The 25,359-nt window shown below is 42.3% G+C and overlaps 1 protein-coding gene across 4 annotated transcripts in view; it reads left to right on the top strand.

The window, feature by feature from the left end:
- Window positions 1–25,359, top strand: part of trh (trachealess) — a 44,426-nt gene that overhangs the window by 3,831 nt on the left and 15,236 nt on the right. The window contains exon 1 of one of the 4 annotated variants that reach the window (XM_012379867.2): window positions 1,457–2,303. The exons of 1 other annotated variant lie outside the window; for it this stretch is intronic. Coding sequence is in view for 2 of the 3 variants with exons in the window: in XM_012379865.2 (XP_012235288.1) it covers window positions 24,095–24,294 (200 nt within the window). In the remaining variant the exon portion in view is untranslated. Of the gene's footprint in view, window positions 1–1,456; window positions 2,304–23,768; window positions 24,295–25,359 lie in introns of those variants that run through there. 2 more of the 4 variants (XM_012379866.2, XM_012379865.2) reach the window with 2 other exon arrangements.

Here is a 25,359-nt window from a genome sequence, read left to right as displayed (position 1 = left end):
AAATATCGTATGTCGAGCTTAAGCGCGAATTCGTATACCTACATTTTATATTGTTGATGCTGTCTTGTCAGCTTATTCTGATCTATATATTTCATCAAATATGAGATCAAAAGTTTTATAAAAATACTTTCAATCGTAAGATATAAATGGCACTTAATATTTTAAAGATTTACATAAGTGAATGACACGTTGATAACAAACGAGTATTAATCGGATAGAGAAATGTCATTATAAAGAACGTTATTCGCGGGGCAATCTTGTAAAACATTACTCTAACTAAACTGTCATAAACGGGAGGAAATGAAAAGAGCTGCTTAATAGCTTATGTATGCAAATTCCACGCAGCAGATTGCGTTGAGTGCTCTCGAGTGAGAGAAATAGCGGTAGTCGAGAAAGGGTGACTGTTGCTTCTACCCTCGAGACATTCTTCGCGATAAACGAAGTTACAGAAACAAAGAACAGGAACGTAAATAATGAAAATCTCGCTATTGACAAGACATATCGATGTGTTTCTTGACGAATTGATATTTTTTAAAGTTGAAACAAGACTTTCTCTTGAAATTTTATTGCTAGAGACAAACTTCCGTATTTTTCCTTTTGCTATTTTATTTTTCGCGTTGTATCTCTAATTTATTTCATACATTTTAATGCAATGGATTTATGTTTTATTATACTTGTACTATAAATTGATAAAAATATCATTATATTTGATATTATATTTATTTATATTTATAATATTTTTAAATATTGTCAATGTAAAATTCGTAGTTTTATAATCCATGAGTATCTTATATCATTTTTGCAGATCCATTACTTTAAGATTAAAATAAAAATATGATGTTGATTCACCAATAGACGATACGCAGCAGCAGAGTTGTAACTCACTTGTTGATCTGCAAAATACAAATATATTTACGTGCAATTAGTGTTCAAAGTAATGATTTAAAAATTATTATAGCTACATTAAATTTTTCTTTGTCTCAAAAATCAATATTTAATACAAAAAGATATATATTGCATTACATAATAACATAAAATCGTGTAATATAACCATAGTAGCAATGAACAATTAATATTTTACGCGCAAATAAAAAAATAAATAAATAAATGATAAATTCCTTACCATAAAGTTGCTCCGCCGATGTCCCCTGGACTTCTTCCTCCTCTCAGCAGTCCATCAATGGCTGCTTTTTCGTAGCACTTACTCGCGAAAATACAATAATTGCACGATATTTTATACGGCACTACCGATATTGACCGACGTGAACTTTATCAAGACAAAGGAGAAATTCGAGAAAATTGCACGAAATTATGACCCGTCCGACACTCATTGCGTCGGAAGTGGACAACGATGGCAGAAGAAAATTAAAAATTGCGCAAGTAATAATTGAGGTATATATTTGCGCGGAATAAAATGTTTAAGTTGCTTTTTGCGGCTAATTAATCGTAGCAGTGAATCATTATTTGTAGCAAATAATCTTATAATAATTGTCACGATACGATTAAAGCGATTTCCGTTGCCATCTCTTTTCCTTGAGTGTCGGTGTGCGAATAACAAGGTAATAACAATGATGAACAGTGCGCATATATACAAAAGAGAGAGAGAAAGAATTTCAAAACAACCACCGTGGTACGCGTTGGTATTTCGGAGAAATTTGTGATGTCAGTAGTGTTTACAATTTGTGTGATCTAACGCGGCGGTCGCGCACTGTTATTTTCGCGCTATTATCCTCTTATTATTCGCATGGCGACACTAGGACGGAACAGACGACACTGGAATTCATGAAAAATATTTTAAGATTATTTGCTAATTGCTAATTTACTCGGTAATTATCTCTCGTAATTAGTAATGTAATTGTAATACGTACATATTTATACGTTCATTTGTTACTATGAGATAAAAGAGACTAAACACTTTTAAACATGCAAATCTATCTTGTTTTTTAAATATCAGAGCACAATAGTTTACGAAAATACTTTGAGTTTTGCAGGACAGGTAGTACACAAAATGAATTGCGACATTTTCGTTTTTCTCCTGCTGTCGTTATTTGCTTCCGATGTTTCGAGTGTCGAACGAATTGTTGCTTCGTGCAATTTTCTTTTTTCGAGATTTTCCTTTGTCATACGACAAAGTTCGCGTCGATTGATATCAGTAGTACCGTATAAAATATCACGCGATCGTCATATTTTCGCGAATAAGTGCTACGAAGAAGCAGTTATCAATGTATTATTGAAAGGAGAAGTAGATCCAAGAGACATTGGACATGAGTGGAACTGAAACATTGCAACTTTGCAGGTTTGAGGTTAGTAATTTATCATTTATTTATTATTCACACTGCTCGGAAATTTTAGAGCAATAATTTAGATAGTTCCGATCTCGAAATCGGAAGTTAAATTGTTTACCTTCGAACTGAAAGAGTTTTCAAATAGTTTGATCCGAAATTTTAGATCCAAAAATTTGAAAATTTTTATCGTTTGAGCATAAAATTTATTAAATGCATAATAATGTATATGAGCCAAACGCAGTAAGAGATTAATTTAAATATATTTAGAATTACATTTTTGTTACTTAATGAACATGTTTTATCACCACCGAGGTACGCGTTGGTATTCCGGAGAAATTTGTGACGTCAGTAGTGTTTACAATTTGTGTGATCTAACGCGGCGGTCGCGCACTGTTATTTACCCGCTATTATTTTCTTATTATTCGCACGGCGGAACAAGTTTTTAGTCTTTTTTAATTTTGCGTGAAAATATTGATTTTTTCTAATTTGAGATACTTTGATTTATTTGCCTGCAAATTGTTATATTTTAAAAATATTTTTTGTTAACTCGTTTAATATTTCATTTACTAATAGTTTGTGGATAATTAAGATAAAGTATCTTATAATGGAAATTAGCAATTTTTCTGCATTTTTATTAAAAATAAAAATCAGATAGTAGATTAAATAATTATTTAAAAAGTAATAGCTATTAATTGACAAGATAAATATTTATAATTTAATATTTTATCAATTAATAAAAATTCAGAAGTGATTCTAAATACTTATATTAAAAGTAATTTTTCGCAACTGCGCGTTTAATACACATTTATTATACATTGAATATTTTTGAATGATATTAAATATTATTTATAACATTTAAAATATCTTGTAACAAGTACATGGCACGTTGCGGTAACACGAAACGTAAACGTGAGATAAAACGTATTTTGTTCCTCAATACATTTATGCACACATGTAATTACTATAATAAGGAAACATAATAAGGATATTTTTTTTAAACTGACTGCAATAATTAGAATATTAAATAATTATGAAGTAACATGTTATGCTTAGCGTTCGTCGTGGATCACGTCGTTATTAGGAACACGCGATCTAAATTCGAGAAGCATAATTACAGCCGGTGTCCCTCGCGGAATACCGAAGGAGGATCGCTCCGCGATCCGACTTCTTGATCCAATTATCGCGTCCGAATTATCCGAGCTTCCTTTCCGTTAAACCCCAATCCCACCGCATCAGTTTAAGTCAGTTTCATCTTAAACAATTTCATTTGCATAGCAAATAATCAAACAATTTTCTTTGACATTTAAATTAGGGAAAGAATAACAGGTCGCGTAAAGTTGCGGCGCCGTCTATAATTTTCGAGGACGTTTCAACTAAGCGAATATAATTTGTCATTTACATTTTCGTTATCCGGATAAATCCGAAGGTATCAATAGAGGCATTTTTTTCCGTCCGAGTTTTCATTCGTCTTTATACGATTCCGTCGTATCGCGCACGAGGATTCCGCGCGGTAAAGCTTCCCGAGTCGGAGACTTCTGAAGATATTACGAAGCGCGCATCAAATTCGGTCTGGATTTAGCGCGATGCGAAAGAAAATAGGACTCTTCCATAATTTCGATACAATTGAATGTTGATCCGGTGGTTGAGCGGACATTTTTATGTATGAAATTCACGTGCAGTCTGGAAAATATCGGCACGAGCTGCCCGCCGGCCAGCCGTCATATAGAGATATTATTGTTATTGCACTTCGTGGAATTTCAGTGATGGTAGGTGGTGGCATATGCGTGTGGGTAGGGATGCGCGCTTTCGAACGAGGGGTGAGCGCACGAACGAGAGCACGATAGAGCCGTGGGGGAAGGGTCGAGGCGTCATTATGCAAAGGAGATGGTCAGTTCGGTAATCCCGGGATCCCAATGGCCAGAGGTTGTCGCATTTTGGACATCTTGCGGAATTGTTTCTGCAAGATTGTCCGCGAGCAATGGACGGACTAGAGCCAGTCGCGCATCAAAGTCTGATAGATGTTCGGCTTTATTGAAAAGAGCGTCGTACATCAAGCGAGATCGCCGGCTGGGCCATCGTGGACCACCGTTTTGCAATACAACTCGCACAATGCGCGTCCAACTTGGAGGCGATTTCGGCGCAAAAGGAAATAGTTAAAATACGCGAGATTCAGCGATCGAAAAAATTTCTACGCGAAAAGGCATTACGCCGCGCCGTCATATTACGAGTATTATTTTCGGCCGGAGACTTTCTGACTTAATTCGAGACGTATATAGTCGTAAAAGAGTCACTACGGTGTCACTTACGAGGGTCACTTTTCCCTTTTCCCTCTCTCTTTCTCTCTCTCTCTTTTGCTCGGCGCGTTACTCGAGCGTGCATGGACGCGCTGTCGGAGGCGATCGGTGCATCTGTGTGTAGGTGTACGACGAGTCTTATCCAAGATACAGATGAATCATTTATCGAGTCCATAACCCAGCGTACTGGCCGGCCAGCCGGTCAGTTTTATGCCGGCGCAGTAGAATTTGATCAAACTTCGTTTTGCGGCCACTCGGGGAGCAATAAGCGACCGGCTCGCCCCTAAAACTACGGCCCCGAAGGTCTCGTACCGCGCGCCGGGGTACCAGCCCTTCCCCGCGCCTCCGCGGATCCCATTTCGGAACCCAAATGATCCTCGCCGAGCCAACACCGCGTCATAATTATTTAAAGTACAAAACACGCGATGTTTACGCGTGCTGATTGATCATCCGATTAACTTTCGTCGGAAGTATTCGATAATATAATTCTAATAATGTTGCGTCAAAGATTTATGACGATTTGTATTATTTACGAATACGGTCATAAAGCAATGCGGGCGCTTTAATTTGTTTAAGTTGCGGATAAGATGAAGGCAGAGGTACGTGCATTCTTTTTTTTATACAGACTTAGGCGCTCCGAAACCCCACATATATACGACATAAAAACACTATAAAAACTTCCTTCCTCATAATTCTAGCCTTCGCTCCCGCTTTCTCGTCTGCGGATCTTAGTGCGCGATATTTTCCGAATTACCAACTTACGATTGCTCGACCCGATTGATTCTTTTATTAGATCAATTGTATTTAATTTTAAAATGTTAGTGGAAGCATATGGAAGAATAGAAAACGCGCAGGTTTCTATTTCTGTTGGAGATGCGTTCTCAATCTAGCTTAAAGAACACAAGAAAATCGCGTTATGAATCAAGATGATCGCTCGGCCGCGTGCGCACACGCTTGCAGGCTAAGAGGTCAGCAGGATAACGCAGCTGACACTCGGAATAGGTAATTACGTACGTGAGTTATTGAGAAATTGTACGAGAGCCTACAATTAATAACGCGAAAAGTGATTCTTGAGCGCGCATTATAGCGCGCGTTCGAGATAAATGAACTCGACGCAGACGCACGGCCGATCGAGTGGAAGGAAAGTCAGGCTGATCCTCCAAACCTGTACGAAGAAGCCCGCGCTGTCGGCTTCGCGCAAACTCATAAATCTCGGAGCAAATAATTGACCGGCTACGGCTCAGGCGAGTCAGATCAGCCGGTGTTGATTTAGCGGCGCTCGTCGGCGGCGGCCGTTCGAGTCTGCGTCGATCTGTTTATTCGATCGCAAACTTTCGACCTATTACCTCGCCGCGATTTGCCTTCGCGATTGATAATTAGATCGCGAAAGTAAATCGGCGCTTTTATGCGTCGTTCGCGGAAACGGTTCGGCATTCGTCGACCGGCAGTGACGTCTGCATGTAAAACTAAAAGTAACTAAAAGTATTCTCGGAAAACGGTAGCCACAAAGACAACGGGTTTTGCCGTTGCCGTCCTCGCGCAGATTTTTTTCAAGGTACGAACAGACACTTCTCCCGCGTTCCGAGAAACGATGACAGACAGCGGAGCAGAGACCGCACTGGCCTCGCGGTTCGCGCCTTGCCATCAGACTGGACGAGATGCCCAACCGCGACGAGAGCATACCTTTTTTCTTTCTTTTAAAGTCGCTAGTCCGAGACTCTTAGTACGCGAGTATGCGAATATTACCGGTGGAACGCCGGTAAATTCACTTTTTTTACCGCTTCTTTTCTTCGTTCCTTTGTCACACTCGTATTTTGCACGTTTTATTTCTCCCTAAGGGAGTGCGAGACGCTACCTTCTTGTATCGTCGAGTTAAAGTTGTCGTAAAATTCCTTTTTTCTTCTATGAAGTGCAATTAAAATTGCATTCGTCCATTACGCTAATTTTTTATAACATAATCGTTTAAAAAAAATAATAATGCTACTTAGATTAGCAGCTAGCGATACGACATATTTAATTCTGAAACTGGCTTCTCGCATAAATATTAACACAGATATATTCTCACGTTGTATATATAAATACACTATGAAAATGACGAATACGTGAAATACGGACCTGACGCTAAAACAGAAACGATATTGCGTATTCACCGGAGTTGAGCGGAGGGTGAGAAACCGCGTTACATCGTACAAACTCGCGCGCGTAAGCCGGTTGCAACTTTACGATCCTATATACCAACGAGTTTATTCTTTTATTACGTATAACGTGTACCGACTCCCCATATCTCCACGTCATATTACTTTAGTACGTCTTCTTTGGATCCACGTCTTGCGCCAAAAATTTCAATATACTTCCGCTCGGGTCGTATAGGTGTCTGTATACATCAATCTTCCGCAAAGACGATTACAAATTTCAATTATTAATCGCACAATGTATGAGTCTTGAAGAAGAAAAACAAGACTGCAGATCAAATGCGCAGTATTTTCTCAGTTTTTCTTTGATTACTTTCTATTAAACTGAAAAGGACCCGAAAATCGAGCCGAAATATCTTTTTGCTTTGTTTTCTATCTTTTGCGCATTTTTGGTTCTTTTTAATTATTAAAATTATATATATTGTTGCATTGCAAAAGTAGCGAAACGAATAATTTTTGTGATATCTTTAAACTCTCCAGCTTTAAAATCAAACACGCATCGCGATAACAACCGCGATATTTCGCGTTCGGCGTAACGCGCGATCTTGTTTCATCACCCGGTATACGCAAAGAGCTCAAGCGAGCCGTTGTTCTTGACTTGCTGACATAGATGTCGGAGATGATACCGTCCACCGTCTCGAGTTACCTCCGTATGTTACCGGGTCGTTAGAGCTGCGTTTCATCACAAACAAACCGGATCCCCCGTCCTTATCCGCGTCCTATCTGCCGAATTTTCTTCTTGTCTAGGAAGAGGATTAATATCATCCGTGCTCGCCAACCGCCGACTTGGTACGACTTTATCTGAGATACAGTTTTTGAATATCTTGAGTAAAGCAATTCTTACTTAATATTAATTTTTAATATAATTTGCTCAATATGTAAACTGCATTTGCAAAAGGGAACTTTGCAGACATAGATTCGCGAGAAAGCGCTGAAAAGTGTCGGCACGGCGCTCACGTGCGTGGAGCATCGCGCGTTATTATCAAGATTATCGAGCTAATGATCGGCCGGTCATCCCACTTGTTTATGATCGCGTTTTGCTCGCGATCTTGCCCCCGTAATTAATTTAACTCCCATGTTTCTGTCCGTTTTCCTTCACTCGAACGCGAACTCCACGCAAAAGTACGAGCGAAATACAAACCGCTGATCAACTCTTCTTGACGTATGACGTCAATGCATTAACCCGCTCTCAATTTCGACCCTCATCTCACCTCAAATAGCGGCAATTACTGTTTGACTGTCTATTTCTGTGCAAATCATTCGGCTGACTTGAGGAAGTAAGTTTGAAGACGGTGAATTTGTCTAACGAGTCTCGTATGAAATGAAGTATATACACCTTCAATGCGCCCGGCGAACGGGAGTATTAAAAGATATTTTTACGTAACTAAGTTGTATGTTTGCCAGCTTACGCTGAAATCTTCGCGCAAATCCGAGCACTGCGCATTAGCTCGAAGTCTCCCGTGCGGCTTAAACGGCGCATTAGGCGCGCGAGAACAAGAGACATTAGAGAAAACTTAATTCCGCGCTAAAGTCACCCTACAATTTGCAGTAAGACGTCTCGCAATTTCGCTGTTACGCGTAACTCGCGTATGATGACACTCGATTGTATATTATGCAAATTGGAGAGATTAATCGATTTATCGTATCTGAGAGTCGTGTATATTAAAAGCGTGCAAAACTTTCCCTCGTTTTTAAGGCAATTTTCTTTAGTAATATTTTATAAATGATATACGCAATATTTTTCGTCAACATATTTTGTCGTCTTTCGAGAAAAAGGTGGATACCGTTAAAAGAAGTCTTTGCATTGTAAAAAAATTCGACAAATTTACGCAAACAAGATATAAAAATTATGATAAAAATATACTAAGTAAATATTGTAAATTTACGTTTATTTATATAAATTTTACACTAGTTATTTAGTACACTTTTGTTATTTATCATATAACTCTTACATCTGATTTCTGTAAATTTATCGTATTTTCTTACTGTGTGTTTTTGAAGCGATTTATCTATATCTGAACGATGGAAACTTTTGCTATTAGTTGTTAATATTAGTTCGCATACTGTTTCGTGTATACCGCATTCTTGCTCAGTCACTTACTCAGCCGGTTGTACGGCGAGTCGCCGCGTTACAGGGTCGCCTTTGTTTATTATATAAGGCGCACTTCCGAAAGTATCGCTGGGATTAAGGGAGTAGTGCATTCACTAAGGGTCTCTCCGTCTAATCTAGTAATGCGGTACGCCTAGGGACGGAGGGAGCGGCGGGTCCAGGCATGCCGCGGAAGAAGCTTCATTACGGTATCACTCCGATGGGAGTCATTCTGTCACATCTTCCTTACCTTCTTGCTTAGTCATACTTGTAACTTACTTGCCGTGTTATTCTCCGCATCTTTTTTCCCGCGGGATTCAGTCGACCTTTCGCGCTTTCCGGCATTGTGTCTTTTTTAATATGTAAAATTTCGCGAGGATTCGGCCACTTGTCGATTCTACGACGGCACGTTGTGAGAAATTGAGCGCTGAAATTCGCGCTCGAGATAAGAAGACTCGCGGGAGGAAACTCGTCGGTGGCAGGCGGTATGTATCGAGCCGTATTACTTAAATCGCCGCATCTTCCCACACGTGGATGCGTGGAACGTAACTGCAAAGGTACGAACCGAAAGAACGGACGGACGGACCGACGAACGGACGGACGGACGGATTCAGTCAGTGAGCGAAGGCAAGGCGAACCCAAGCCGCCCCTGTAATCACAATTGAAGGCTATTTTCTCACCGCTCTGATGATGCGCTCTGATGATGCCTACCTCGCATATAACCTCATAGGATCATCTCCATGGTGAAACATAGAGCCGAGTTTAGTCTTTGCCGCGGTCGTAGTGGTCGTGAGCAGAAAATAAGTATAGAAGATGATGGACGCTCGTAGTAATTCCCTCTAATAATTGAAATGTACCCGCCGGACCGCTTGGCCGGGCCAGTTTGCGGTGCATGCGTATACGCCGTACGCCGGGTTGATGCATAATTGCGCATCGCCATCAAGTCGAAAAACTAATTTCGATTTCGTCTGCGCGCGCGCGCGTGCGGGAGGACAAAACGACTCCGCTGCTTGACCCGGGTGACGCGACCGCCCGTGATAGCGTATTGATATTTAGAATCACTCGTTTTTCGCGTCGACGATAAAATCGGCCGGTTAATTGCGACCGAACGAGCTGACCGACGCGGGCTAATCGGTGCGAGAGTACGTGAAACGAGGTGACGGCAGGACAACGGCGATAGGCGGAACGATAGCGTAAGAGTCCGAGAGCCGATAGGGGTGACGTAGCGGGTGGGTGGCCCCGCCAATATGCCGTCGTCCATACATCACGTCGGAGCGACCCGACAAACTGGGGAAACCTGACCAGAAATATGATGTCATTTATATGGTAATACATCGGAATCCCGTCATTTAGATACTTCGATGATTAATGCCTCCGACAAGACAGAGCCAGCTGCTTCTCTTCCCCCCCTTCCATATCGCGCCCGCTATTTTCTCGACTTGTTTTCGCTCAAATTCGGACACCGTCCGCCAAAGTCACCGGCGCTAGAAAATTTATGTTACTCGCCGCTGTGTTGCTATTGCGTTGGTATACCGAATGTGAACGAACGATAGGTTTTTTTTATCGGGAAAATATCGGCAAGAAGCTATCTTTTTCCTCGTCAGATTCGTAGAAGCTTGTTCATCAATATCCATGAAGCGCGACAGTACTCGACAGACCTCAAAGTACCGAAGATTCATTGTCGACGGACTAAATAACAGAATTGACAAAAGTGACGATAGACTCGGTGATCAATCACGCTGCGGGAACTCGCGTGGCTACATCCCCGCCCGCTTGTACCGTTCAAAGACACGAATCGACTCTTAAGCTCTGGCAATACCCTTCTTACGAGGATCGGCCTGGACCGTGCCCTACCCCTCTCGCTTGCCATCCCGCGGACTGACATCCCGGATACCGGTAACTCATTGGTATTCCCGGGAGGTGTCCGCCCTTGCGAAACCTTTACGAAAAGTGTGAACTTAATAAGGAAAGCCTCGAGAACCGTTTTTGTTGCGCCATTTTTCGAACAAATGAGAGTCTTACGCAGAATCCTTCGCATCATCGCGCGCGATATTACGGCGGAACGTGCGAAATATTCGCGTCGCGACTCCAACAGACAATTGCGAAAACATTTTCGCAAATGCACAGTTTTAGCAAAAATCGAAGGTGAACGGTATAATCGAGAATGTTTTCGGCAAATGCGTAACGCGTGTTACTCCGATGTTCTCCCGCACGGAAAACGCATCGGTGCGAAACAGTATTCGCGATCTTGCTTTTGGCACTTGAGGCTGATCGTGGATATATCGGAAACGTCGCTGCGCCGCGTCGCATCGCGCCGCGGCACAGAAAGATGACAGCGTTGAACTTAGTGGGTAATTGTGCGGTTAGGACCCTTCTTGCGGTGTAATGAAGGAGTCGTCAACGAGGCCTATCTACACTCAATTAGCGTGATTACACGTTCCCTCCTTTCATCGTCCGGAATACCCCGCTGCGACACCACCGCGCGGAAGGTTGGGGTGTAATTGCGTGACACGCAGTACCAAAGTACGAACCGTTTCCGAGATTGAGCGTTATAAAGCGTTATAAAAGCGCCTCTATTAGCGAACGATTATTTGAAACACTTTGCTGACGAAGCGTTTTCGATCGTTTAATTATTATCTGATCTTATTTATCTAAAATATTAAAAAATTACATTTTATTTATTTTTTTTATTATAATTTATCATTTCAAATTGCACGAGTTGCATCTTGGAAGCGTCTTAGCTAGAAAAAAAGTTTGATTAATTTACGAATAATGAATCAATTAATTGAAATAAATTGAAATATTAATGCATAAATCAGATATTTAAAAATTAAATTATACTCTCTCGAAATGTTCTTTACGAAAAGAGTTAGCAATCGTTTCCTCCAGTCTTGACTGCCCCCGCACGGCTGCATCTTGTACCGATCAACTCGCTTGCTCTTCTGTTCGTCGGCATAGCAGGTTTCATGTAGTCTGAGGGACTGACTAAATGAGAGAGATGAGCAGATAATGTTCGAGAAAGATAGAGAGAGCACATGATGCACAAATAAATAGATAGATTTGTTTGCATTAATCGAGGGAAAAGCAGAAAATTTTTCACAACACTTTTTTAAAAATTTATTTTTAAAATATTAAATATGATTTCCGGTATAATTTTTACATATAAAAGATAGATGCATGTAATTATTTATCTCCACTATTTTTTTATTTAATAATTAGTTCTTTATAAGATACTGAAGGAATTAAAAGAAAAATAGATTAAACGTCAGCCATTATTTTAGTGATGTTTTAATTAGACATCGTAATATTTTATGTATTTTATATAGTATAACAGTTGAACAAGTCACGTCTTTATTTTCGTCAACATTATGTAGCAGTAGAACTAAGATATCATAATACGTGTCCCTTATGAAAACGTCTGATTAAGACGCGTAAATCCCATTAGGGTCTAATACCTAACGTGTAATATGTGTTACATTTGGGGTTCTCAGTATATGAGTCCAGGCTTGATGGTGCAGCGGAATACATGGTAGACAATTTGTAGATAGTAGTATATTTGATCATGTAGATACAGCCATTGTATGTACACTTCATATGCCACGCGATATCATCTTTATTATTATGACACGTAAGTCAACATAATGAATAAAATAAAATAAATTCATTTACGTATGCAAATTATAATTAAAATATAGAAAGCTCGTCTAGAATTTATTTACAAATGATACTATTACATTACTTGTGCAGATTGCTATCTGTCAGATGTTGCATTGTACAGCGCGAATCAATGTGCAATCTACATTTTATTACGAGATCTGAGAAATATCTAACAATAATGGTAATTATTGCGAGGATTGTTTAAAGCACATTTTCAACAGCGACAATATCGACTTCTGATAGCGTACGATGCGTACCAAAAGACATGCACATGTATCTTGTAACATGAACAGCAGCGAATGAAACGCGCCCGATATAGGATGTGTCATTTCTCGAAGCTCCTCATAAATATTCGCCACTTTACAACACGGAGATCGTGGAAGAGAAGCGACCGAGTAGGATATCGCTCGGAAAATATGAAATGGCCCTTTAAGACTGTTACTGCCAGGATCAGAACATTCAGGAGCAGATGGGGAGTTGTTCGCTTGCCTCTTATAACGCGTAACATCGGTCGAGGAGTTTAAAAAGCTATTTCACGGCGGCAGGGTGCATCTGTTCTGAAAATCTCGCGATTTTAAGAGACACGGGGGAAGATTCCGGGGGAGGACTTGTCAGTTTTAAGGGTTCGCGCGTCTCCGAAACCCCCTCCCGATATTGCACCCTAAAAATCATCGGATATGCCGAGAGTTCTTGTTACCGCGCCGGAGTGTACTTTGCGGAATCGACTGTCAACACCAAGGCTGTTATAAGACCAACCGCAATTTGCCGTTTTATGGTCATACATATATTGCATCCTGTCAGAAAGTGGACATATATTATTAATTTCTAATTTATGAGAAATTCTTTTTAGATTCCGTCTTCGTAAGATTATTATTCACTGGCATTTACAACGCGACATTGCGAATTCGAGTAAAATATAGAGCAAAGAAATTTCGACGCGCTTCCTATAATATTTTAATTAGAATTTGCATACGTAAATCAAAGTAATAATCAAGAATGAAAAACTAGCATTTTATTTTTCGCCTTCAAATCTGATACGCGCAAATTTTTCTAATAATAATAAATTTTTTGTAAAAGTTTTTATATATTGCACGAGGGATCGTAGAGATTGTCTAAAGTACTGAATGGTGTGTCGTCTAATGGAAAACAGAGCTGTATTAAATTAAACACGAACGTAGACGCGCTTATGAAGTCCATAAGGGAGACCTAATGCTTATACGCGGATTCAGATTAGGTTGAAGAATTATGAAGCGAGTTAAATCAGCCGCGAGATTAAATCGGTAGGTACTGTTATCTACCTCGCTCCGTCGCTCCCTCCAGTTATTTGCTACATTAAGATAAGAATTCTCTGGCTAGCATCGAATTTGCGCTAACTTACAAGCGCGGTCGAAGGACAGAAGCGCGCGGGACCTACATATTATTATAGACAATTCTAAATGAAAACATATACGAAAGATTTATATTTATATAACATTCTTTTTGTGCAACAAGCGAGAATCGCTTTAGTACGAATAAGCGTTCGCGCTTAAAGATAGGAGAAACGTATTTGGAGGAAGCGCACGTCCATCGATCGATCGATGGAAAGCGAACAGCGTTACGGTGCATTTTATCGAAGGAATAAGGGTCAGCTTACCGTCCGAGCGTCCGAGCGTAAAGGTATTCGACGCTCAGCATCCAGCTCCGAAACGCACCAGGGGAAAATCCTCCAAGGGGTGCTCCGGTACGAAGCGGAAGAAAAGACCCTTCCGGCCTTTCGGAGATTCGCAGGGCGCGACACCTCATTTCCTTATCTTTAACAGGCCGTTACTTCTCCGTGCTTCGTTTCTTGACGCTCTTTTATCTGTATACCCGCGGGAAAACGCTCCTTCCTTCTCGCGCAATTGACGTACACGCCGCGTCTAAAAAGGAAACTAATTAGCGGAATTAAAATCCGAGTGTGGAAAACGCGTTTTTGTATTCCTTCGCAAAGTCAGCCTGAGGTGATAAATATCTGCCGTGCGGTAAAATAATTCTTATCTCGATTTTCCTGAAAAAAAAAAAAAATGGTAGAATCGCGGTGTATATATATCGCGCGATGCAGTCACATAGAAACGACGCATAATTGCACGAGAGGATTGCGAATAGCGATTTGCTCGGATATTCTATAAGATACGGTGCTGGAGAGCAGAAATCATCAGTCAGGCTGAAGATCTTCGGAGGGTGATGTCCGTCTGGTGTTCGCCCGCCGGCCAATAACACCCCATTCACCCTTACCGAGTCACACACCCCGGAATCCAAAGTCGTCGCACCCTGTGAAAAATGATCGTCCCTAAATTGCTCGCTTACATGATAAATATACTACTTTCAGCATACATATTGCCTTGTACGCAAGCGGTGTGTCACGTCAATGTACTGTCTCAACATTTTAAAACGTTACATCGACTTTATTTTATGGCTTATAAGTATTACGGCATATATATATATATATAAATCGATGACTTGTCAGAGATCAAAATTATTCATTCGTCACATATATTTAATGATATAATCTTTTATATTTTTATAAAAAAATAAGCGGTCGGTTGATTGCCGAATTTTATTTGCATATTTAATATGTATATTTGTGTGAAACACCTGGCAGTGGTTGTTGCTTTCCGGTATCGGGGAAGAAAGATGCTTTAAAACACAGGGTACCGTTACGCCACCCTCAATACTGTTACCCCTAGAAGGATCCGATCTCTGTTCCGATCTCAGACGTTTTTAACAGAGATGTAAGAAACTGCAGTAGGAGTCGCAGGTACATAATATATTACCGGACACTGCTCGCCGTTATCCTATTCCGAAACGGGTAGCTGTGCGCTCGCGCTCGTAAAAATGGAAATCGCAGCACAGATCGACGGAAAATTCGATGCAACACGACGTGGCGCGCCGACAATAACGGATCCTTCTATCCTTCGCATCGCGCTCGACGTTTCGACAAAATTATCTTACGACGTCTTACGTCCTCGTGAATCTGATGCGACGCACACGCCAGAAGCGGCACGGACCTTCGCGATATCTCGAGCCGCATCTCGAGTAACGTTTTTACGAGTTTTCGTAAGACACATTCCGGATTTTCTGAATTATCCGATTCATTCAGCGGATCCCGCGATTTTCCAACGAGATACAAGAATGAGCGTGCCACTACTGCGGTAGCAATAATTTTAATATATAGAAGTTGGCCGTGGTACAAAGCACCACCGTGCGGTTTGCGGCTGGACGGTCCGATGCGCATCGTAACGAGGAAATGGTGCAATTTTCAACTACATACCAACAAGTCTAATGTGTATTATGCGCGTATATATAAGCGAGAGCCGTGAACGGATCGCGATGCGAGACCATGTATATTCCATTGTGCTTGGTAATTCTCGATATCCTGCCGGGGAGTCGGGGGGTCGCGGATCGGGACACGGGGCGGGGGGGGGGGGGGGCATCGTAGATCGATCGCCGGGCATACCAATCATTGCCGTAATACGCGCGCATCGATGACACCTCTGCTATCCTCCTCGCCGCGCGACCGACCTTCTCTCGCCCGTTCTTTTACCTCCACACGCGCGCGCATGCCTCAGTTCGACAATTCCCTTCTTTATCGCGCACGAAAACTTGTACGGGACGAATTGAGTTTAACGATGAGGTCAACGAAGTATTTACGGATCATCATTGGAATCACCGCAAAAATAACGAGATCACGGACAGAAACTTCGCATTTGCGGAGGCTCATTTCTGCGAAGCATTGTGAAATCTTTCGCACCGGGGAATCGCGTACTAAAGTGAAATTGCATATTTTCCTACTTATATGTACAATTGAAAATCTGGCGCAATTGAAACTTTACATTTCACCAGCAAAAAGTTTCTCGGAGACTGCGTCTTTTAAAGATTGGTTCTATATCTTTCCCTTTCCACTTTCTTCCGTCGCTGAGTTAGTTATGACTCGGGTCTTCCGTACCCCGCGAAAATAATAATTTAACAATTATCTCTGCGATCTGCTCGTTGCCGACTGTCAAGCTTGTTCATTTATTTTCCGCATAAGAGATATACAAAAATATTGGCGACAGTATTTTGATAAATCGTCTACGTGTAAACGATTAAAACTTACAGTGGCACATATTTTTCAGATTTTCTATAATATTACAATGTTAAAAAAATTCTAAAGAAATTTTCAAGTTTAGTAGAAAATTTTTACTTGTTTAAAGAGTTAAAAAGAGGAATTACATACATAATTTTGGTAAATCAAAAAATTAAAGAATTAAAAAATTCATCGAAACAATGGACACAAATGACCACGCGTTTAAGCTTAAATTATAGCGATATTTCGGAAAAAAAACGAAAAAATTAATGTCTCCGATGTAAGATGAAAAACAGTAAATTTTGTTGAAGAATTAGCGACAGGAAGGCGCATGCGGAGGAATACGAATCCTTTCTGCGGTATAACTCAGCGTTTCGTCGCTGCGATTGAAAGGGTGGCACGACGTTCGTTAACGCGTTTCCAGCAGTCTGGCAGCGATTGGTGTGGGTGCGGTCGTATACTCCCTGTCTCTTCGTTCCCATTTCAATCTCCAATACCATTCATGCGTTTTGATGTAACCACCTCGACGGTGACGACGTGGCGTGGCTGTGCGCGCGCGCGCGCGCGCGCGCTCACGCACGCACAAGCAGCGCGTACAAGCTCATAAACAAAACGACCGCGTTTTATTGGAATGTCAAAGCGGAATATTGGTATTCTTCGCGAAGACTCCCCAAAATATGTACGTCTGCGAGTTGCATACTAATGACCGATGCGGGAACTCACGAGGCGAGTATCGGCCTCTCCTCTCTCGCATCCGGTTGCCAGCGCGAGTCGTTAGATCACTGGCGCCATGTCGGTTGATAGCCGCTTGGAAACTCACCTTTCCATTCTAACTTTAGCTCTTTCGACCTGAGAGCGATGTCTCCTCCCCTTAGTCCCGCATGGAAATCGCGAACGACCAAGAAATTGCTCTTCCTATTAAATCGACCTAAATATTCCGCCGCGCTCAGCCATCCTCGATTTCTACGTGTAAACGGACTCCGATTTCGCACTTTTCGTTCTTTCTCAGCAATTGCGATATGTATAAATAATTCATTAATTGCTTATTGTTTTCCTGACTATCGCTTTTAGCGGATCTTGAAACGAAGCGTAATGTTGCGCGATCGAAGTCATCTCTGACGCGACTTACATAATGAGCAAACATTCCTTTTGCAACAATCGTCGTTGATGCGTGCGGCAGTTAGTGGCCACGTAGTGACTCGATACAATACGAGAATCAACGACCGCGACGCATTTTACATCGCATTTTACATTAGAATTAGCGAAATCGGATCGGCGGCAAGAATATAGTAATAGAAAACGATCAGTGTAACTAGTCATAAGATATAAATAATATAATGCATACTCGTTTGTCTATTAGCGTAAATTACATGCAATTTTTCTTGTCTCTAAAAGAATCATTTTATCGCACATATCTGATATTTTCATAGACAAAACACATCGATCGTGCGTTGACAAATAATTTCATAAAATTAAGAATAAGAAAATCTAATTGAGCAATTGTCGCCAAGAATATTAATATTTCACTTTCGCATTCCAATGAATTGCCAGAAACATAAATTTATTTTTGTATTCATGTTTCTTATTTTAATGTGAGTATCGACGTAGCAGAATCGCCGGGGAGCAACGCGGCCGCGTCAAATACTACAAGGTTAGCAACACAAGGGATGTATCACGATGCGATAACCATCGCGGCGATAACGATCTCGTCACCGTTTGTGTTATATCACTCTTTTGGACGAAGCTGCAGATCACGATAACCATCTCTATTTCACTCGTACAGGTGGTGATTTTGAGAAAAACTATTTTGCGCATTTTATCCGAAATCCGAGTGCTATTTTAACAGACCATTAATTGCGAAATACGTTATTAGAGCGATCGATGCCACTGATCGGGCGCGACGATACGACGGAAATCGCGGGTGCGCGAAAACAAACCGTCTTTTAGGTTTGATTAAGATATTAGAGGGCACGGGGGGAGACACCCCTCGACTCGGTTCAGTATGTATAGCAATGGCGATACGTAACGTAATTGTCGTAACTCGATCCCGCGCGGTAATGTGCGCACGCGAGCGGGTTAGCGGCGAGCGGGAGAATGTTTAACCTGCTACGACGGAGATGCGTATTGTTATTTTAATAGGCATTATTTGATTTTAAAGTTCAGTGAATGCCAGTGTGTTCTTGAAGGGGGATGTGATTGCCTCGCCGATAGGGTCCCGAACCCTGTTATTTCCTTCCCCATTTTCTATCGCTAGTTCGCTGCCCTTGCCCGCTTGTCAATCGACGCCACGGCACGCTCGCAAGTCCAAAAATTGCCATGTTCGTAAGAATGCAGGAGCAGCACGTGTGGAAAGAAATGCGCTTCGAAGGAACAGTTCTAGCCTTGTCCATTAATCGAAATTTTATTCTACTTCACGGAATTCCATTTTACTTCACGAAACATAAGCAGAATCGAAAGATCTTGTGTGTTTATATATATAATAATCAACATTAATACACATATGTTTACTCAAATCTTTTGATACAAACATACAAGATATTGAGTTGTGTAATAAATAATTTGAGATTAAAAAAAAATGTTTCAAAGAAATCTGCCTACTTTTTTGACAGGCAAAGGGCAGTTTGATTAAATTAAATATTTGTTTGTCGAAGTTGTAGTGAAGTTTTGCTTGTACTACGATTTTTTAAAGCATGCCGTATAAAAAATAGTAACACCATCTCTGAAAAAATTCGACGTTATTTTTATTATATAATCCAATACTTGAGTATTCGAACATTTTGTAACTATTTGCAAGAAATGTAACACTGTAAAAGAGAGGCTGCGAGAACTCGCATCCGCTCCTTCTAAATTAGCGACGGACCAGGAAAGGTCCGCGTGGATCGTGGTCCCGTATATCGGTTGATTTGCTACAAAGGGGATGAAATAGACGGAAGCGAAGGGGGAACGAGCCACTAAACTTGCGTCCAGTAAATAGAATCTAATCAACTCCAGTTGCGGCCAATCAGTCAGATTTTTAGTCAAAGTAGCCTTCGACGACGATACACGCTGAAAAGACGAAGCGCGATAATTCTGAGTAGCGACAGCAGTTGTTGTAGCAATCGATGAAATGCGCGTGTAACGAACGGTGGTAGAGTCGCACGGTTGAAAAAAAAAAACGTAATATCTGAACAAGAATGCGCGCGTCGTGGAAGGAGCAGCGCAGGACGAAGAGATTACTCCAGCCTGAACGAAGATGGCAAAGCATAATTAAGTAGCGCGACAGGGAGGGTACCACGATAGCCTAACTACGAGCGTTTTTTTTTCCGAAGGCACACTGGGGCGGTTTTTTCCTTTAATGTTAAAAAAGTTACGCTGTGTGTGCGTCGGGCCGACGGCGGGAAAAGGCAATTTGTTTCGCTAATCTTTCTCGACGACAGACATAATTGAAACCCCGACGCAATTATGAATCGCGGAGGACAAGGGGATGATCTTTATACACGCCGAGTTCTTCTTCTATTTTAATATGCTTAATATGTCACGTAATTGATAAACGATTGATCGGAGGGTGGAATTTCCGATTAATAATTTTTATCCACGGTGCGCAAAATGACATTTGTGAGATACCGCAAATTGCGTCAATATCGTAACGATTTTCTTTCTTCGCGATTGTACATTATTTATTTGAAATGGGAGAATCATAAATTCCGAGGAAGATAAATTCATAAGAGAGGACAAGATTCATTAAGTGAAAACCGATGGTGAAATGAGCTTAGTCATTACGAGGCGCGGCGGAAGGAGTGCGGAAGAGCCGTCTCGAAATATTTCAGAGGTTTATCTCGCGGGAGCTCTCGCTATCAGTGAAGTTTTTAACTCTATTTATTTCGCGCCGCGGCGCGAAGATTCATTCGGTTGTTATTATTTATTACCGCCGCATCGCGGCGGTGGAAAGGCCGCGAGCTTTTCCAAGAGGGTGGCGAGCAATAATCGCCAACAATAAACGCGAATCGCACTTGATTATTATGATTGTCCGACTCCTTTCTGCAGCACCCTCAAATAACTTCGTTTCTCGTTAGTAGCCAGACTCCCCCTTGTGCCGGGGAAAGCGGAGGGAGAATTTCGCACGAGAGGCGAAGACGGGAGAAGGTAGTAAATGGAGGGAAGGGAGGGTTGGAGAAAGACGGAAGTGAAGGACGGATGGGAGAGAGCAGTGCGTTTCCGCTTTCGAGGGTGAATGACAGCGGTGCAATTTGAAAAATTACAGGAGCCGCATACGCTTACGCGTTAACCCTCGGATATCTCGCGCGCCCTGTGGACAAATATCGCGCACGGACGAAACACCGTGCTTGCCCTTTCGATCCGCAACTGTGTCAAGATACGGTTGGACGTCTCTCGTGGCGCTCGAACGTTTCTCGAGCGAACAGAATTTGTTTTATATCCTTCCATTAATGAATGATCGTCCAAATTGTTGTTTGATCGTTGAAGAATCTTTTACGCGTAGGATGCGTCGCTTGTGCCATTTGAAGAAACGAGAGATGCAAAAATAAAAATTGAATAAAAATATACAACAAGACATATGCGTCTGTATCTCTCGTTCTGCTTTTCTTTTTGCAGAACTTGTTGCCTCGTTTCTTCTAATGAAATAATCGGCGCGTCCTACGCCACGGCCCATTCATACGCTCGTTTATTTTTCCATCGCGATATTATCTCTTTCGTCTACCGGTAATCAGTGGCCACCGCTAACTAGTACAACACGCGTAGCTACTTAGAAGACACGTGCAGCCAGCAAGTCGGGCACTCGCTTCTCGCTCTTCGAAAGCTCGATCGTAATCTTTCTGTCTCAGGTACGTGCGTTTGGTACGTGTTTGTCGGAAATTCTCGATTACACGGAGGCGGCGGGCCAGTTTATTACGAACACGTGGGAGGACTTGGCGCGCACGTAACACCGTAGGTAATACGTGTACCCGAAGCGGCGGTAGCAGTCGGCGGTAACGCCATAAGATAGGGTCTCATTATTGTCGGTACAGTGTTCCTAAATTGCCGCCCCGAGCCGTGGTAGACGGTCGGGTGGCGTAGCGCCGGGTTGCGACTAACTAACGGTGGACCAATTAACTTTCAATTAGAGAATGGAGATAACTCTTATCGCGTCCGCGGGCCGCGGGGGCGGCGGCTTTTATGGGGCCCTTCTTTACCCGACGGCCGACGTTTATGTCCGCACTGATACATTGTCCCGGAAAGGGTTAGATACGCATCGTTGTATAAAGCGATATTATCCGATTGAAGAAATAGGCGATTAAGCACCCGGTTAATGCGGCTAAATTGTACCTCCACCTGCACGAACATTCAGAGTTTCGATAATACGCGGGGAGATGATCGATCGACACGATTTCTATCAACAATACGGCAGGATCGAACGGGACGGCACTAGTTTCTCAATTTGGCGTGCGTATTTTCGAAACGCGCGTGATTCTTCCGGCGACGAAGAAAGTGATTAATTAACGCGTAACGCGGTTTAGACAGTCGCGGTGAATATTATTTCGGTTGGATAAGCAGCGACGTAGCCGTCGAAGAGGCCACGAGCACAGGACATCCATATGTATGATTATGAGAACGGAGTTATCACCGAGGCTCGGTAGGAACGAGCCCGCAGCCAAGTTCATATTTGTGCATTACGCTCACGTGCAACGATACAATAAGGAATCCTTCGTATCGGGGATGCATGCTAAGTACACACAGCAAACTCGTCGTATCTAGCAATGCCGATGCGTCGTTTCCCGTGCTGGGCTTCGATCGTCTCGTACCTGCTAGATTGTTGCCGTCGAAGTCTAGAAACGCGAACGTTCGCCTATGTTTTTGTCGCGCGAGTAATTTCTATTCAAAGTGGGAATTAGCTGCCAAAAATTCTTGCGCGCGCACCTTTTATGTTTAATTGGAATTGTTTTGAAAAATTATATTCGCGATACGTATTATTCTGGAAATATTTATTGTTATCTGTTTATGCATCTTTTAACGAACGTTATTTGCTTAATGTCTTGAAGGAAAGTTTATATGAAACAATGCTGGTCAGTTTTTAGACGTGGAATAATTTATGCAGGTTACTGATTCGCATTAAGATTACACGGACACGAGAGATTATATCTGCGATAAATAGATGCATCAAACTACAGAGATCACTTTTTAGATCAGTTTGTTCGTGTAATTAATTACCGATACATTCTTGTCTCTAAATTTTCTTTGCGAAAATTAATCGAAGGATTTTCGAGATTATTTGAAAATTTACAACCTGATATTAATCGCTCCAAAGTTCTTTTACTGCAGGAATTAAATGGAGCAACTGTGAAAGAAGGATATAGTCAGATAATCTTTCCTTGCTTCAGAGATATAAAAAAGAAAAATGTGACTTTATTAAAATTTTTTTCTTTATATATATACATGTCATAGAAATGCACATTTATATGACATGCTTGTGAACGTCACACGTCCGTAAAAAATGATAAAAGTTTCTACTTCCGTAAGCATGAAATGAATATTAAAGACTCGCTGCATTCGATAATGTTGAACGTTATGGCAAATAATACTTGTATTAATTTATACAAATTTTTAGTGTAATATATTCAATAACGCATCCAATAGTTTATCAATATAAAGTCGCTGATTAACATTCAATATTACACTATCGACTTTTCTATAATATTGTATTAACAATCACGGTCTCTCCTCTGCCGGGAAAAGTACAGAAATGAAAATGGCACAAAGAATCTTGTCGGAGTAATACACGGCATTTTCGATGAAGAAGAACGAGGTTGCATCGTATCGCGTCGCATCGCGTAGCGAAAGAGAGGGAGAGAGCACGCGCGCGCGCGCGCGCGCAAGAGAGAGAGAGAGAGAGAGAGCGGCATTAGTTCGGAGTGGAATACTATGACGAGGACGAGAGACGACGACGAAGTCGAAGACGAAGACGTGGACGAAGACGAAAGCGACGTCGACGTCGACGAAATAAGACAGGTAGTGGGCGGACGCGCGTCGTGCTGGAAATGTGCTGGAAAGCAGCATCGTTCGTTGAGCAGGGCGTTTCGTGGGCGGGATAACTCCGCCCGTTATTCGGCGCACGCTCCCGTTATTCACGTACTCTCCCGACTCCTTCGTCCTCTCGCGCACTCGGTGCGCCAGCGACGTCTCGCTCCCGAGGATGGTACAGTCCCATCTAGTCGCTCGCTCGGTCACGAACCCGAACGGCCGGACGGCCGTTTAGAGCCTTCGTTCGTCGCCTCACGGTCTCCTCCCGACTTTGACAGGCGCGATTCGCACGCAGGCGATTCGAAGGGGAGCGCCAGCTGATCGGTCGAGGTACGCGACGATGACGGGGACGATTGTCACGGACGGTACCGGGGTGTCGTTCGGGTGCCAGTTTGTGTGCGACTGTGTGGCACGCGAGTGACCAGTGCGCGCGCGGCGAATAGACCGTTTTGATAGACCGTTGATAAGTGAAGATAAGTGACGAAGCGACGTGGAAGAAAATGTTGCCGTATCAGGTGGCCATGGATTACGGGGGCTTTCAGCGACAAAGCCCGGTCGGGGTCGGTGTCGGTGTCGGTGTCGGCGGACCCCATCAGGGGGCCGTTGGGGCGCTCAACCCCGCGTTCACTCACTCCTGGTTCGTACCGGCGGACCTCTGTGTCCCGTACAAACAGAGTCAGGGTCCTCTCCTCGAGCCAGGGCATGTTGTTTCTCTTATACTTATTTCTCTAATTACGTACGCTTAATAGCTGCGCCGTTAACGACGCCGCTGCATCTTGGACGACGATCGATCCGCGATACTGCAATCCAACGGCGAAAGCCATTGCGAGGTCGATAGCTTCCCTCTGTACATTGAATTCAATCGTGCGAAATATTGCCGATCTATCGATCGATTACTGTAAAATTCGTTTTTTTTTTCTTCTTGCAATCGAGAGAGCGCGAACGCCGATACCTTTCGTTTTCGTAAACCGCTTAATGCGAAATCTCTTACACTACAGAATTTAATTTGGCGACCGCCCCTCCCCGGCAGCACGCGGGAGCATTTGAAAATATGCGCCACTCAATTCCGGCGCGTCACATGTATTATTTATGCTTACTCGACGTAACCATCATGTCCCGTTCGACAAATTACGCAGGTACGACAAGAAGCGGTTGACATCGAGAATTTCCGCGGCCCTTCGAAATCGGATGAAAGGGCCGCCCGTAGTGCAGGGTACGGTCCCAAGAGAGCTCTGTCACAGTGAGTGGATAATGGGAATGGTGATGGGTGGCGGTAGGTAGGTATAAGGCGCAAGGGTGGTAAACCAATGGGGCAGACGAGTACGTCACGCCGCAGCCGTAAACCCGATGCGATATCGGAGGAACGCTGACGGGGCAACCGGGGGAGCCGTCAATGTTACCTTTGGCTTGTCGCCTCTATCTTCTCCCCAATATACTTTTATTTTGATTTTCCGCTCGCCAGTAACGAACCAATCGCAACCGGTGTAATTGGACGAGTCTCGAACGCGAATCGATTCGTTGCAATATCGACGAAAGAAGTTCTACGCACAATTTCGTATTCGCGCTAACGATTTATTGATATATTTGGTAGCATATCTATTTTTTGTTACACTCGATTCCAAGAATTACGAAAGTTCTCATTTTATTAAATCTTGTTTAACGAAAATTGCACAGTTACTTTGTGAAATCCTGCAGATGTCCCCGCGATATGATTTAAGATTAAAAAATTTAATGCGGTAACCAGATACTCGTTATGAGACAATTA

Source organism: Linepithema humile, chromosome 1 (genome assembly GCF_040581485.1).
Source record: "Linepithema humile isolate Giens D197 chromosome 1, Lhum_UNIL_v1.0, whole genome shotgun sequence".
NCBI lineage: Eukaryota > Metazoa > Arthropoda > Insecta > Hymenoptera > Formicidae > Linepithema > Linepithema humile.
This window is presented reverse-complemented; position numbering and strand designations above follow the sequence as displayed.